This window comes from Gracilinanus agilis, chromosome 1 (genome assembly GCF_016433145.1).
Source record: "Gracilinanus agilis isolate LMUSP501 chromosome 1, AgileGrace, whole genome shotgun sequence".
Taxonomy (NCBI): Eukaryota; Metazoa; Chordata; class Mammalia; order Didelphimorphia; family Didelphidae; genus Gracilinanus; species Gracilinanus agilis.
Genome location: NC_058130.1, coordinates 350754909 through 350771565, shown reverse-complemented (window position 1 = coordinate 350771565; position 16657 = coordinate 350754909). Strand labels below are relative to the sequence as shown.

The following is a 16657-nucleotide window of genomic DNA, read 5'->3' as shown; positions in this document are numbered from 1 at the left end:
GATTTGAACCCTGGACCTCCCATCTCTGGGGCCTGGCTCTCAATCCACTGAGCCACTCAGCTGCCCCCTTAACACTCATTTTTTAAAAATTTGAATTCTAAATTCTCTCTTCCCATTTCCCTCCTAGAGATGGTAAGCAATTTAACATAGGTTATACATGTAAGATCACTTAAAACATTTTCATTATAGTAATTTTGTGAAAGAAAATTCAAATATAAAAAGAAAGTGAAAAGTAGTATGCTTTGGTCTACATTTAGACTCCATCAATTATTTCTCTGGAGGTGAATGGTATTTTTCATCATGAGTCCTTGGGAATTGTCTTAAATCACTATATTGCTGAGAATAGCTAAGTCATTCACAGTTGACTGTCTTACAATATTGCTGTTACTATATACAGTATTCTCCTTGTGCTACTCACTTTACTTTGCATCAGTTCATGTAAATCTTTCCAGATTTTCTGAAATCCTCCTACTCATCATTTCTTATAGCACAATAGTATACCATCACAATCATAAACAACTTGTTCAACCATTCCCCAATGGATAAATATTCCCTCAATTTCTAATTTTTGCCACCACAAAAAGAGCTTCCATAAACACTTTTGTAGAAATAGGTCCTTTCCCTCTTCCCCTTTTAAAAAACTCTTACCTTCTGTCTATACTATATATCAGTTCCAAGGCAGAAGAGTTGTAAGGGCTAGGCAACTGGGGTTAAGTGACTTGACTAGAGATTCACACAGGAAGGAAGTGACTGATCTGGTTTTGAACCCAAAACCTCCCATCATTAGATCTAGCTCTCTATCCACTAAGCCAACTAGTTTTGCCCCTCCCTTTAAAAAAAAATCTTTTAGGGATATAGATCTAGTAGTGGTATTTTTAAATCACAATCTAATTTTTAATATAATTTTCATATTTCTAAAATTTTAAAGTTGTCATATTTAATTTACTGTGCTTGAAGGTTGTGCTCTTTTTTGAAACTGGAGGAAAAAATCTGGCTAGAGTTGCCTCTAAAAACAAAGAGGAATGAAAAGGTAATTGAAATATTTCTAAAGAACAAAAAAAAAAACACAAGGAAAGCTTTGAAAGCTGTGTATATTATATAGTTAAAAGGAAAAGCAAGATCTATGATATGGATATTCCTATTTTCACGTGCAATAATCTTTTTCTAGTCTACTTTGCATATTTATCTATCTGTTCAAGATTTAAGATTAAAAAATTTTAATATAACAGAATTCTTCAACAAGTTACAAAATTAATTTATTTTAAAAAATGTTTTATGTTATTCTTGCTTTTGATAATACTGGCATCACTAAATAAAGTTCAGCATATTCATATTTTTTAAAAAACTAATTTCCCAATGACTTCCACTATATATAGAGACAAGTTTCTCTCTCAAAAATTTAAAACTCTAAAATAGAAACTAGCACTAAGATCACTATGATTAGTCCTCTCCCATCCTGGCTGTGTATTTTTAATCTTGTGGTTGTACATTCCAACTTCTTCAACATGGAGACACAAGGCAGACAACAGTCTCTATTAATTAGGTTCCTATGATACTGCAGACCCATGTTCCTTCCTAAGGATGTTCATGTGGAGTCCTACACAATCAAAAGAATAACAAATATATATTTAAATGAGTTAAGGCTCCTTTAATCAAATAATTCATTTTAACCTCCAGTTAGGCATTTATTCTAGAAAACAAAGACAAGTAAATGATCAACCAACCATTACTCAGTATTACATGTTACTTAGCACCCAAGATGTACAATTTCTATAAATTAAAGCTGTAAGGAGGGAAAATGTTTTCCTCTTTGTAGATATTAGTTTTAGAAATTTTGGGAAAATAGAAATATGTGAGCTCCTTGGCTTGGGTTTCTAACAGCTTTCTGTGGATCCTATCTAGGTTTATCCCTATAATAACATTAAGGGGTATGGCATGAGGATGTGGGATAGCAAGAGACCCTATCTTCACATTAATTAGGATTACAAAGGAGCTTTCTCAATCATTAAAGAAGATTAATTTGTTTTTCTTCTTTTTTTAAACTGCCACTTTTGTTTTTGCATTTCCAATATTTAGCATGGCTTCTATATGATAGTGTTTTAAATTCAATTTTAATGAAATGAAGCATGACATTTTTGAAATGTTTTTTTATAAAGCCACAACTACTTATTAATTTAAAAAATATAAATGTGGACCCCCAAAGAAGAGATATGAGAATGTCCCTTATACTCTTCCCTGCAGATATGAGACTATGAATGAGGAACACTGTATAAGGTTGGACTTGATTGATATGTTGGTTAGTTTTCTTTAACTGTTTTTCTCTCTTTTTTAATCTTTGTTAAAAGAAATGGCTCTGTAGGAGGCACTTAGAGATTGAGGGTTCAATTGAGAAATGTAGATAATATCAAAACAAAACAAACCAATAAAATTTTTTTAGAACAGAGACATTTACGATGCAACTTAATTTTCTCAAAAAGTTTCATACTAAACTTTAAGAGCATAGTGTATATCAATATATTAATAGATATGGTCATTTAATTTGTTCTTCAATGTTTTAGGATTCTTGTTTTATATATAGCTAAAGAATACTGAACATTAGGAAATATATGGCACATTTACAAATTTTTGTTATGTTTCCAAAAAAGCAAAATCCAAGAACAGAAACAATCATAACTATAAGTCAGCAAAAGAAGTTACCATATTTCCTTAATTTAGAAGTCTCCCTAATGTTAGGCAGACAGAAAATACTAATTTTCAGAAAAGGAACTAATAAAAAATAGGAAGAGGAAAAAACACAACTCAGTGAATTCAATTTTTCATATAAATACCTCTATTTAATCATTTCATTTTCTGAGCTGGCACTATTTAGCATTTACTTTCCTTATTCAATTTTGTCATCTTTGAAAACATCTAAGAACTAAAAATTTTGCCTAGACAAAGGATTATCTTCTCTACTCTTACATCAAAACAAGAAAAAAATCATGCAACTTTCCAAACCCAGGTCAATTTCTTTCACATCCTGAAGAAGATTTAATGATAACCTATATTTAAAAGGTCAAGGACTTCTTAAAGAGAAGATTGTTGGTGGAATCTTAACCTTCATTCTTGAGACAAACACTGAAAATGTTCCTGTTCTAAAACATTTAAAAATACCTTCCCAACATCAAGTACTGAATGTGTGGCTTGTCAAATGCAAAATTACCAACACATGTTTCTGTCTACTATTAAGTCTCAAATCAACAAGATGTGTTGGTATGAATCCCTCAATTTTCAAGCATAGTAATGATCTGATTTTATAGATAGCTTTCCAAATATACTTTTCAAAATGCCTTGGGGTGACTAAAAACCTATGAAGCAATATACAAACATCTTCAAAGTTCTAGTCAATTGTCTAAGAATAATGGAATCTTAAAATTTGTCTGGTCTAAAACCCCCCTTTAGGCCTCACTGGGGAGGGATTTGACAATAGTAACAAAAGTAAAGTAGAAAAGCTGAAATTTGAAAAGGTCTGATGACTTCAAAAGCAATATTCATCCATTACACCACACTGCTTCTCATGGTATTCAAATTTCTATTCCCTACTCTGCAAGATTCTTTGTATCACCTAATATAAGCTCACTAATATGTATTACCTCAAAGAGGGTGAATAATCTGACATACTCAGAGTCACAGTGCTATATGCCTATAAAGGAAGGCAAATGGCCTATCATAAAATTAAGGTAAGTATGCAGAACCTTGGTTATGCAATGAGTCTAGATTTCTTTATGGTCCAGATTCTCTGTACAAAGAACAGAAGAAACCTAACCAATGTTAGTTCCCTCTGCTTCCTTATATATTCTTCTCAGTTAAAAGCACATTTGACTTCCTCTATTCATCAATTCTCTTGCCCCAATAATACAAAATATCTTGCTCCATATTCTGAAATACTGAACAGAATCACCAAGAAAGAGGACTGAAGAAAGGAAAACACTGACTTTGCTTATTTACTCCTTTAAAAATAAGTATTTCCCTTGAAAAAATTGGTAGCTATTCAGCTTGGCTAACAGGTGAAATTTTCAACTTAAATATAAGAAAAAAACCTCAGCTATGCTGAAATTCTACATTTATGTAGAATCTCAAAACATGTAACAGTAGCCAGTATGAAATAGCTTTAACAAACAGCCTGAAATTTTATTTCCACTATAAAGTTTTTTTCTTTCTGTTGTTTTGGAACAATTAAGTTTGCATAAAAGATCATGAAAATTCATTCTTGTCTAGCTCAAGCACTGCCAACAGACCAATTAAAACCTGGCACTCCAGACCAATGCTTAGATACTTCTCTATCCTGAACTTCTGATTTATCCAGAACTTATAAAGGGTTAGGAAAGCTAAGAAAAGTGTATTGCTGGGTATGCTTGGCATGATAGCAACAAGGCTTTGATTCTGGACCAAAACACAGCAGTTATTATATTCTCACTTTAAGGGATATGATTGTATACCTTTCTAAGCTACAAACTTAACAAAAACAGAAATCTCTGAAACCCAAAAGCAATACCTGAAGTTAGAAATGAATGCAGAAGCAGCTACAGTATCCCTTACACTAAGTTAAAAAAAAAAAGACTTCCCTTACATGTCTAAATTCCTACTCTTTCCAAAATTATGCAATTAAACAAATGACATATGCCAAAAAATAAATTACAGACTCATGAAAATAAAAGCTGACCCCTATAAGAGAATAACTATAAGAGCAAACTGTAAGCAACTCAAAGATGAAGACCATAATAAATCTATAGTACATAGCATAACACAGGACCAATGATCCCATTTTTCTCCTTCAGAACAAGGTTTTTCGTTTTTGTCTCTGTATTTATAATGTCTAGCACAGTGCATTACATATAGCAATTTATGCTGGCTTTTGTGAAGGGGAACAATTTATATGGAAAAGAGATCTGTGATTGCTAGCAACATCAACCCCAAGATGCCACAGAGAGGCAGTTAAATCAAGCAACAGAAATAGCAGTGTCCCCTGAAGCAATCATGAAGGGGCAATAACTGAAAACATCTGACCTGCTCTAAAGTTACTTAACTGCTACTTCCTCAGCAGCCATTCCTACTTAAAATCAAGAAAAGAAAGTTATCATCACCCAAAGTACTTTGCACTGTCAAATGCCTCAACATCAGAAATAGAATAATCTTTGTCAATGGAAACAAAAGTATAGCTACATTCACATCTACTTTGTTGCTACATGCTAAGGACTACCAAAGCCTTTCCATCTCAGGTGCACTTGACATTTCCTGTATTTGTTGTGTAATCTCCTTTGAGAACAGGGAAACTCTTATCTGCCCATTTGAATTCCTAGCATTTAGTACAGTTCTTTGCACATAGGGTTTACTAAATGCTTTTTTCTTTCTTTCAAATAAAAAAGCATTTATTAATTGCTAACTAATACACACTAGGTACTGTGCTAAGGGGATGGCACAAATATTCCCTGTCTCCAAGAAGTCTACATTCTAATGAGGTAGATACCATGCTTCAAGAACTATGATATATACGAAAATAGACGAAAAGTAAATTGGATATAATCTCAAATGGAAGCCACTAGTATTGATGAGGACCAGAAAAGAATTCTTAGAGAAGATGGGATGTTGGCTGAGATTTGAAGGGAACCAGGAGGGCAGTAGAAGTAAGGGGAGAGATAAATTACAGGCATGGAGGAGAGTCAATGAAAAGACAGTGAGAAGATGGAGTCTTGTACAAGGAAGAGCAAGAAAGTATAAGAAGGAAGTAAGTATTGAAGGGCTTTAAAAACCAAAAAGAGGACTTAATATTTGATTCAGGAGGTTATTATGGAGCCAATGGGTTACTAAGCAGAGGAGTAATATGGCCAGACCTATGCTTTAGAAAGATCAGTTTGATAGCTGAATGGAAGCTGAAGTAGACTGGGGAGAGATCTGAGTTGAAAGAAGACTACAGTAATAATCCAGGTGTGAGGTAATAAGGGCTAAACCAGAGAAGCTATTATGTCAGAAGAGAGAAGGGGACTTATATGGGAACTGTGAAGAAAGAATCACAGCATGACTTGGCAAGAAGCTGGATATGGGAACAAGACAGTGAAAAGTCAAGGATGATGAGTCTGGATGACTAGGAAGATGTTGGTTACTCAAGAGTAACAAAAGAAACTGAAAAGGGGGAGGATTTGGGAAAAGATATTAAGATCCATTTGGCCAAGCTAAGAAGATAAGAGACTGTCATCCAGTTGAGAAGTCTAATACAATAAAGATGAAATGCAAGACTAGAGATTTCAGGAGATAGGTTAAGGATAGAAAAATAGATCTTGCTATCATTTCCAAAGAGAAGATATCTGAATACAAAAGAAGTGATGAGATCATTAAGCAATATAATATAAAGGGAGAACAGAAGGCCTAGAACAGAACAATGAGGCATACTAACAGTGAGTAGGCAGGGGTTAGATAAAGATTCAGGAAAGCAAACTGAAAAGGAGTCAAAGGTCAGAGAAAAAGAGAAACTGGAGATAAAAGTCACAAAAACACAGAGAAGAGAATATCCAGAAGAATGTATGTGTGCGTGTTTTTTTTAAACCCTTACCTTCCATCTTGGAGTCAATACTGTGTATTGGCTCCAAGGCAGAAGAGTGGTTAAGTGTAGGCAATGGGGGTCAAGTGACTTGCCCAGGGTCACGGCAGAATTTTTTTTTTTAAACAATACCAAGAAGTCCATTAGATTTGACTATTAGAGATCACTGGTAACCAGAGTGCAGTCTCAGTGGATAAAACTGGAAGGCACATTGTAGCCTGAAAGAAAGGAAATGGAGGCAGATCATAGATGGTATTCTCAAGGAATTTTGCTATGAAAGGAAAATATGAAAAGAAGTAGAACAGTAATAATTAGTAGATATGGACAGATCAAGTAAGGGTTTTTGACAATGAGAAAGACATGAAAATGTCTGCAGGTAGAAAGGAAGCAGTCAACAGTTTGCATAAAATTAAAAAATAGTAAAAGGAGGCAATCTGCTAGGGAAGGCAGTAGGGAACAGGATAAAGCGTATATATAGAGAGGAGGTTTATTGATGGATGAAAAGATTTGGAAAACAGCTATGGTGAGTAGAATATCAAGCAGGTATGGGGAAAATATAAAAGAATTTCTAACTGCATTGAGAATCCAAATGAGATTATGTAATAACTAAGCTGTAGTAGATCCAGGCAACTCAGTTTCTCAATTTATTCCAGCTCCAGTCAGCAGTATGTTAGTAAGAGCAAAGGCAGCAGATGGTCAGAGGGATCCCAAGGTTGGAACTATAATCAAATGTGATATGAGACAGGAGAAGAGAGCAAGGGACACAAGTGCAGTAGAACTGAGATGTTTCACTAAAGGGTTAGGTCGGGAAGAGAGGGAAATGTAGCCAGAGAAAGGGTGATGGTCTAGGAAAGAAATAAGGAATGAGAGGATTAGATGCTATATTCAGAATAAAGAACTTGGGTTAGAAGTTGTAAGGCAAAGTGAAAAATGGAATAAGATAATGTTAAAGGAATTTCAGGATTTATGACTGCAGAAGCAAAACACTTTTGAGAGACAGCAAGAAAAAAGTGCAAATATCTCTATATGCAGCTTAGATGGAGTGCAAAAGCAGGTTTTGAGAATGAATAAAGTGAAAAACTAGAAAGTTAGAGTATAGAAGGAATATCAAATTCCCTAACAAGAAAGCAGGAGTTGGGGAGAAAAGAAAGACAAAAGTCAAGCACTAAAATTCATTGTATAAGGAAGAAAATTGTCCTAGAGGTCATTAAATAACAACTACCAAAATGATGAGTGACACAAATATGGATTGAATGCACCTCAAAGGAGAGATACCTGACTGATGATGATTGCAATGGGAAGAAGTATTCCAATTCCAATATCATGAGAATAAATAAGACTAAGAGTGAAAATACAATCAATACTAAAATGGAAGTCAAGGAAGCTGTCACCAAAAGAGAACTTGGCTATCAGTGAAATGCCAGAAGATGAAAGGAAAAGGTTTAAAAGGAAATCAAGTTTGTTAACTTTGGAGCATGCATATACCTGGAGGAAGATATACAAAAGGAAAGCAAAGTTTAGGGGGGGTGGGATTAATGGAGCAGGCAATGGGATACAGAGAACAGGGTTAACACAAGGAATCAAGATTCAGAATCACTGGGATTGGGAAGGCAGAATGGGGTCAGATTGGGGAAGCTGACAGGGGTAGGGAGAAAGATCTGAATCACAAAATGTCAGATATCAATTACTAAAACTTGTTTCTGCATGTAATTGGGAAAAAAAGTCTTTAAAAAGAACAAGGCAAAGACAATTCAAGGTAGATTATTAGCTCTTGAGAAGAAGTACACTGGGGGAGGAGGTGATTAGGCTGTCCAGGGTTCTCTCTCAATGTCCAACATTGTGGCAGATGCTGATGTTGAATCCCATGGGTCAAGGAACCCTAACTCCAAGTAGGAAGAAACAGAAGCAAAAACTTACACATGAGGCAGAAGTTGACAGTTGGAGAAGGGCTTGATCTAGGAACAACCTCCATGGTACTAGATATATCTTAGGGCAAAGATAGAGGCCAGAGACCTGGATCCAGGGCTCACAAAGGGTACCCTCAGAAGACTAAGGGTAAAAAAGGCCATAGGCTTAATGTGGCAACACAGTACATTCCATGAAACCTCCTAGGGACAAAAATACAAGTCACAGGCAAGCTAGCTGGGTCTGTAAAGAAGAAGCATGTTCAGTGATTGTTACATTTAACTGAATTTAAACAAGGTTTGGAGGCATATTTACTGTCAAGATCATAACAACCCTGTTACCTACTTCCATCATTAACTCCTAAATATTTATTTCTTGGCCTTCTAAAGTTTGTGATTCCTATTTATGATAAAGTAAGGCCTGCTAACATGGTTTGAAGAAAGTTTCACTATGAGGTAACTGGGTGGCTCAGTGGATTGAAAATCAGGCCTAAAGACAGAAGGTCCTAAGGTTTAAATCTGGCTTCAGATACTTCTTAGCTGTGTGACCCTGGACAAGTCACTTAACTCTTACCACTTAACATTTAAGTCCTTACCACTCTTCTGCCTTGGAACCAATACGCAGTATTAATTCTAAGATGGAAAGGGAAGAAAAGAAGGAAGGAAGGAAGGAAGGAAGGAAGGAAGGAAGGAAGGAAGGAAGGAAAAGAGGAGTTTCACTTTAAATGGTTTTCTGATAGGCCTTAACTCATTTTAAAAAAAAAACATAAAATAACATTTGGCTATAAATACTTCAGAAAATTCAAATGAAAATTTAAAGTTAAGTTTTATAAGATCTCACAACTCACAAACCCTTCTAACTAATAGCATTGAAAGACAAAGGGTAGCTAATGACCATCGTGACATTGTATAAAATAAATGTAAAGATCCAAGCTTTGGGGAGATTTCACCATTTGACAAAAATCTGGGAAAACTGGAAAATAGTATGGCAGAAACTAAGCATAGACCAACATCTAACATCATATAAAGTTAAAATGAACACTTGATCTAGAATAAAGGGTGATAACAAATTATAGGAACATGAAAAAGTTTACCTGTCATTTATGGAGAAGAATGTATGTCCTTACAAGACAGAGAACATCATTATAAAAATGAACTAGATCATTTTGATTACATTAAATTTTAAAGTTTCTGTACAAACAAAAGCAATGCAACCGAGATTAGAAGGGAAAAAAAAACAAATTGGTGGGGAAAAAAATTAATAGTTACTGTCTGACAAAAGTCTCATTTCTCAAATACGTAGAATTCAAATTTACAAGAATGGCTAAGGATATGAACAGGCAGCTCTCAAATGAAGAAATTAAAACTCTCTATAATTATATGAAGATACACTCCAACTCATTGTTGATTAGAGAAATGTAAACTAAAATAACTCTGAGATATCACCTCATACCTATCAGATTGGCTAATATGACCAAAAAGGAAAATGACAAATGTTGGAGATATGGGAAAATTGGGATACTAATGCACTGTTGGTGGAACTGTGAATTGAGACAACCAATCTGGAGAGCAATATGGAACCATGACCAAAGAGCCATAAACTATATATACCCTTTGTGATCCAGCAAATACCATTGCGGCTATATTCCAAAAAAGATCAGAGATAGGGGAAAAGGATATTTTAGTACAAAAAAAAATTTGGCAGCTTTTTTTGTGACAAAGAATTGGAAATTGAGGGGATGACCATCAATTGGGGAATAGCTATGGTATATGGTTGTGACGGACTATTATTGCACCATAATAAATGGCATTAAGGATGGGTTCAGTAAAATCTGAAAAAAATTATATGAACTATGCACAATGAAGAGAATAGAGCCAGGCGAATAGTGTATATATTAAAAGAAATATGGTAAGTGAAAGACTAAAGTATTATCAGCAAAGTAAGGTTCCAACATAAAATTCCAAGGGGCTCATGATGAAAAATGCTATTCAAAGACAAAGAAGGAACTGTTAAGAGTCTGAATGCAGATCAAAGCATGCCATATTTCACTTTATTTCCTTTAAGAGGTTTTTTTTTATTGCATGTGTGATATGCCTTTGGTCATTGCATGAGGAATATTGAAATATGTATTGCATGACAGCACTGGTTCAACCTATATTAGACTACTTACTGTCTTGAGTAAGCTGGTGGGGTGGGGAGAAAAAGATCTGAATTACAAAATGTCAGATACCAATTGTCAAAATTTGTTTCTGCATGTAATTGGAAAAAAAAAGTCTTAAAAAAAGACAATGGGAAATTATCATATATACACAAATTCTTCACCTCTCAGGAGCAATATTTTGCTCACAACCTATATTTAAAAGAAAAAATGTCAAGACCCAAATGACTTCACAAACTTTCATTATTAACTAAATGCATTAAATTATACATTGGTGTTTAACTGGATTCAAATCATATCACTTACACTTTATCTGCATTTACCGCATGAATTAAGTCATTATTCCTTTAAATAAAATAAGTATATTTTCCTAAATTGTCTATAATAGCTATTATACAAAGAGCAATTAAATATTTCAGATGAGATAATTCTTATACCCAATTAATATCAAAGGCTAACATTAAAAAAAAAATACTAACTTTCTGTAACCTATTTTTATATATGCTGTTGATCATTTCAAATAATGTGAAGAAATACTTTTTTGATTGACAGTGACATAACAGAAAGGATAAAAATTTTAAATAAGACATTTCTCTACCTAGATCAGTTACTTGGCGATCAAATGGGCATCGAATTGCTCTTCCATGGAGGGGGAGGCGTGTAAGGCAGTCATGACAAACAGTGTGGCCACACAAAAGTAGACGTGGAACTTTGTCTCCTTGCAAAGAAAACACATCTTCGCAAACTCCACATTCTAAAACCTAAAATTTAAAAAGGAAACAGATTGACTTTTCATTAATTTCCTGGGTTCAAATCTGGACTCCAACACTTACTAGATGGGTGACATTGAACAAGTCATTTAACTTCTGTCTGCCTGTATCCCCATCTGTATAACAGGGATGATTATAATATCTACCTTCAGGGTTGTTAAGAGGATTCGACTGAGATCATATTTGTAAATTACATACTGCTTGGCATATAAGAAGTGCTATATAAATCATGTAAATGCTAGTTTTTATAAAATTTTAAATATACATATTTTAGCTTAACTTAGGTGTATAATAATTTTATCCTACCTGAGTAAAGCTCCCTTTTCTAGATAATTCTCCAAGTTGTGAAGTTTTTAATTTCCTTTAAATTTAAATTTGTCCATTGTAAGAGGGAGATTTTAGGTATTTTATTTACACACCATTTGACAAATACTACTTCAAGAATGTCACAATGGAACCTATTTTAAAATGAGGTAAGGGTGGCTAATAGGCCAATCACATATCTAGTCTAATTACTTTACAAGTTTTGTTATGATATTGAAACTTTTGGTAATTATGACCCACAAGTACATATCTGGATGAGTATGATAAATGCACTTTTTTCCTATATTTCTTTTTAAAATTGATTCCTGTGGTAACACAATAGTAAAATAACATTAGCTTGGTATTCAGAATTTAGTATTTGTTCCAGGATGAAATTTTATCTTTCTATCCATGAAAAGATGTTCCAAAAGTACCTTTTTTTGGTTTGATCTTGGTTCATTCTTTTTGGTTCTGCTCTGGAACCAAAAAAAAAGCTGGAGGGTTTAGGTAAAAATTTTCACCTTTATTTAGTAGTTTTATTGATAAGTTACTACATATATAAAATAAAAATAAGTAAAAGAAAGCTACACTGCTCTGACATTTCTAAATTCCTAAATCAAAGTACTTAACAGTGTAAGTAAGATTGGAAAACAAATGTTAAGATTAGTAGATATCCTTAATCCAACCACTGGACCCTGTAATGAAATTGAAATGGAAAACAAAAATATGGCCAAAATGAATTAATATTCCAAGGCCATAATCGAATTGGAATCTCAATATTTTAAAATATTACTATAAAATCATTTATTAGCTCATATTTTAAACAATTTGATGTATCTGTTACTAGAAATAAACATACAAAAATAACTTTACATCATAGTTGATTAAAAGATTTACATCTGATTTGAAAATCTTTCACAGTAAACGATTTAATTTTAAAACAAAAAGTTTTTAGCAGTGGTTTAAAGCTGTTAAAAATATATATAAAATTCTACTAAATCTGCTTCTAATACTATTCGGTATCTAAGTATTGATCATCTTTCACAGGCAAAGCCAACAAAATTCAAATTGCCTTAACATAATTCAACTACTTTTCATGGTATTGGATAGCAATATAGAGAACAGAAAAAAAAATTTCTATCACAAGTCTATTTTTAAAAACTTTATTATGTATCACATCCTAGTTTTCAGTTACATTAGAAAAAATGTCATCTCAAGGATTGAATTTAAGATCATATGTTTGGCATTTAAAGCCTCCATAATCTGTCCCTTTCCTATCTTTCTGGGTCTTCTTAAATTGTATTCCCCTCTAAATACAGTACAATACAGCAATACTGGCTTTCTTGTTCCCTATACAGGACATTTAATTGGCTCATGCCCCTGCCTGGAATGCTATTCCTCCTCACTTCCACTTGGTAACTACCCTAACCTCCTTCAAGACAGCCTGAATCTCACTTTCCAAGTCCCCTATTAGTGAGGATGTCACTGATGCTTTCTCTCTGACATTCTTTCTGAATGTACACAGTTGTTTGCATATTATTTTCCAAATACCAGAATCAGAGTAACCCGAGGGCAGGAAATGCATTTTTGCCTTTCTCTGTATCCCGAACACCTTGCACAGTGTCTGGCACATAAGGTTTAATAAAAGCTTGCTGAATGACTGACTGGTTCATATGTGCCAGGTTCCCGAGAAAGGGAATATATTCTATTATTTGTAATAAGAATTTCCTTGATCACATGGTTTGATGGGATATGATTGAAGATGTAGATTCTAAATGAGTACTCCATTGCAAATATTAATAATATGGAAATAGGTCTTGATCAATGATACATGTAAAAAACCAGTTGAATTGCTCATTGGCTATGGGATAAGTGAGGGAGGAGGGGAAGGAAAGAATACAAATCATGGAACCATGGAAAGATATTCTAAATTAAATAAATTTTTAAATAGAGATTATAGTTCAAATCTAGAATATCACTAAGAAAAATTTTCAACTAGCAGAGTAGAAAAAAAACTTGCAAATTTTTAGCTGAAACAACAAAAGGAAACTGCAATAAATTTTTGTTACGTGAAATATACAACTTTTTGTAATCTCCTAATTATACATTCCTTAACAACTAGGTCTTGTTCATCCTTGTAGTTCTCTGTAGCACCTTGCATGGGCCTTACATATAACAACAGGCTTTGAACAAAGCTATTAATGTGCGCTGAACAAAAATGATCATCTCCCTCTTCTTACATTTAGATTTTTGTACCTGTTTTTCTTAAGAAAAGAAGTGCTGAATAACAGTACTTTACATGTATTTGGCATACTACAATTACAAAATACTTTACATTCCTAGGATCATGGATTCAAGAACTGAAAAAGGACTTTGATGTCATCTAGTATAACTCCTTCCTACATTTTTTAATGAGGAAATTGAGACCCAGATATTTTATGTGGTTAAAGTAATAGTGGTAATGGGAGCAGAAGTGGAATTTGAACCCACTCAAGTCCTCTTAGTCCAAATTGCCCAGTGCAAGTCAATGTTCTCTGGAGTACCAAACACAGAATATTCCTTTTAGGGAACTCAGTCTTCGAAAATACATTAGACTATTTTCAAAAAGAGGTTACCCAGATGTTAAAGAGCCCATTATTCCACATGATCCACATAATGACTTTATAAAGTTGTTGTTTTTTTAAAGCAAGTAGTATTCTAATTTTGCAGATGAGGAAACTGAGGAGGCAGTCTTAAATGAGTCGGGATTCAAAACCAAGTCTTGTTGAATCTCGGTCCAGAACCAAATAATGATTATTTAATTTTTTAAGATTGCACAAAAACATCAAACTATTAATAAGTCTAACAGGATTCGTTCCAAATACAGAATTTCTAAAGGTGTATCTTTTTTTAATCATTAAAAATATTATTAACACAGAGATGAGTGATAGTAACAATGTATTCCTTGAAATTATGACTTAGGATCCAACTAAAATTCTATCTTTTGGAGTACATGCCACAGATGAACTGAACAGGGATTATAATTCCTATCATTTATGAGCTTTGGGGTAGTTACATACCTCCATAGACAAAAGCAAACAGATATTACACTAAATTCTGCACTGTATGAGTTATGTGTAAAATATATTTAGGCTCCAGAGTACTTCTGCAATGACAGTGGCATCATCCAATTTTTAAAATTAAATGAACTAAAAAGGTAAACTGAACAGTTCATAACTATCAGTTTATTTTGCTGTATTCTGCTGTAGCTGTTAGAAACTGGTATATTATTTCAAGATAAACTACTAGAGACCACAAAAGTTTTATTTTTTAAATGTAGCATTTGATTTCCCACAACCCAAAAGTCAATGAAATACAGAATGTCCCAAAAAGCTTGGTGCTTTTTTCCCCCCCAAAGCTTTGACAGCTTGTGTTCTTTTTTTGCTCTAAAGGTTCCTTTCAAGCTTTGGCATGCAATAAAACTTTTGGGAAAAAACGTAGATCGTGAATGAGTATGCTATCTACTAAGATACTTTACCAGCAAGGGCACTAACAAACAATAAAGATGTGAGGAATGAGATCTAAGCACTTCATTTCACATTTTTTTATGAGTTGAACTCAAATCTTCCTTGAAAAACTTGAGGGAGTTGCATAAGGCTATTAGAGCAACCACAAAAGACTTATATGCTCTTGAGGTGGATATTCTATTTGAGTTTTCAAAATGTTAACTAACCTTCCCAACATCCTGAAGAGAATACTTCGTTTTGTGGGCAAAAGATGCATTTATTTCAAAGCCATCTCTAATACTTAATATTTATATTGCTTAGGCAATTCTTTTAATCAGCTATACCAGCCTCAGTTTCTACATGTTAAAACCGAATCAAGGATGCTACTTGAGGTCCTGAACTTTTAAAAATTAAACTGTGATTATCTTTCAATATGCCTGGCTTCTTATGTAACCTTATGCATTTTATTTTATGCATTTAAAGATATTCTTAGAAATAGCTCCCCCAGACTAACAAAGGGGCCCAAGACACAGAAAAAGCTAGAACCCCCTGAACTAGAGGATCTCCAAGATCCCTAGCAGCTCTAGGATGCCTTATCCGTAGGGAGGGCACATTGTTCCCCTGGAGAATACTTGAAGTGCTTTTTATGAAATGAAATGTAAGAAAATTGACCAACGCAGGCTCCCCCTTTAAGAGGGGATAATGGGGAAAGCTTCTCACGGTCCAGTGAAGTGCGAGGATACAGAGATGGGAAAGGGATGAGGGGGCGGGGGGAGAGGAGGAACGGAAGAGGGGGAGGGGAAGCTATTCATCGTCCAGTGCAGCCCAAGGATGCAGGGGGAGGGAAGAAGGATGAAGAGGAGGAGCAAGAGGAGAAATGGGAGAGGAGAAGCTACTCACGGTCCAGGGATGCAAAAGAGGGAAGAATGGGAGAAGGTGGAGGATTGGAGAAAGGGAGACGAAAACCCAGGCCGATGAAGGGAGATGCAAGACTCCCCAAAGTACCGCAGGCCCCAGAGGCTGCGGGAAGGGGCGATAAGTGTAGGCCTTCTGCGCAGTAGCAACCCCCGAGCCCACGCCCGGGAGACCCCGGAGCGGCCCTCCGCCGCCTAAAGGGAGCTTGGCAAGGAGACGACGGCAGGAGAGGCAGAAATGATGGGGGCCGAAGGCGCCTCACCTTAACAGCGACGGGGCCCCGGGCGCCGAGCTTGCTGTTCTCGAAGCCGGGTACGGCCTTGTTTACAACGAGGGCCGCCATCGCAGCAACCGCACAGCTGCCGCAGCCAACGGAGGAGCGGGAAAAGACCCGCCTCCACTTACGCGTCCGGCGGCACAGGCGCAAAGAGGTAGCCACGCGCAGCTCCGCCCAGCCCTCCGAGAGGGGGGCGGGAAGGAACGACACACTGGGGCGTTGTGTCGGCGTGGCTTTGCGCATGCGCAAGTTTGGTGCTAAGGGACTAGT

General features: G+C 35.2%; 1 protein-coding gene across 2 annotated transcripts in view; it reads right to left on the bottom strand.

Annotated features, from left to right (window-relative positions):
* The window catches only part of TRIM23 (tripartite motif containing 23), a 40090-nt gene extending 23637 nt beyond the window's left edge, over positions 1–16453 (bottom strand). For both annotated transcript variants that reach the window (XM_044663569.1, XM_044663578.1), the window contains exons 1-2: positions 16373–16453; positions 11236–11398 (exon numbers count right to left, since the gene is read on the bottom strand). In XM_044663569.1, the coding sequence (XP_044519504.1) occupies positions 11236–11398; positions 16373–16453 (244 nt within the window). The remainder of the gene's footprint in view (positions 1–11235; positions 11399–16372) is intronic.
* Positions 16454–16657: the final 204 nt, after the last annotated feature.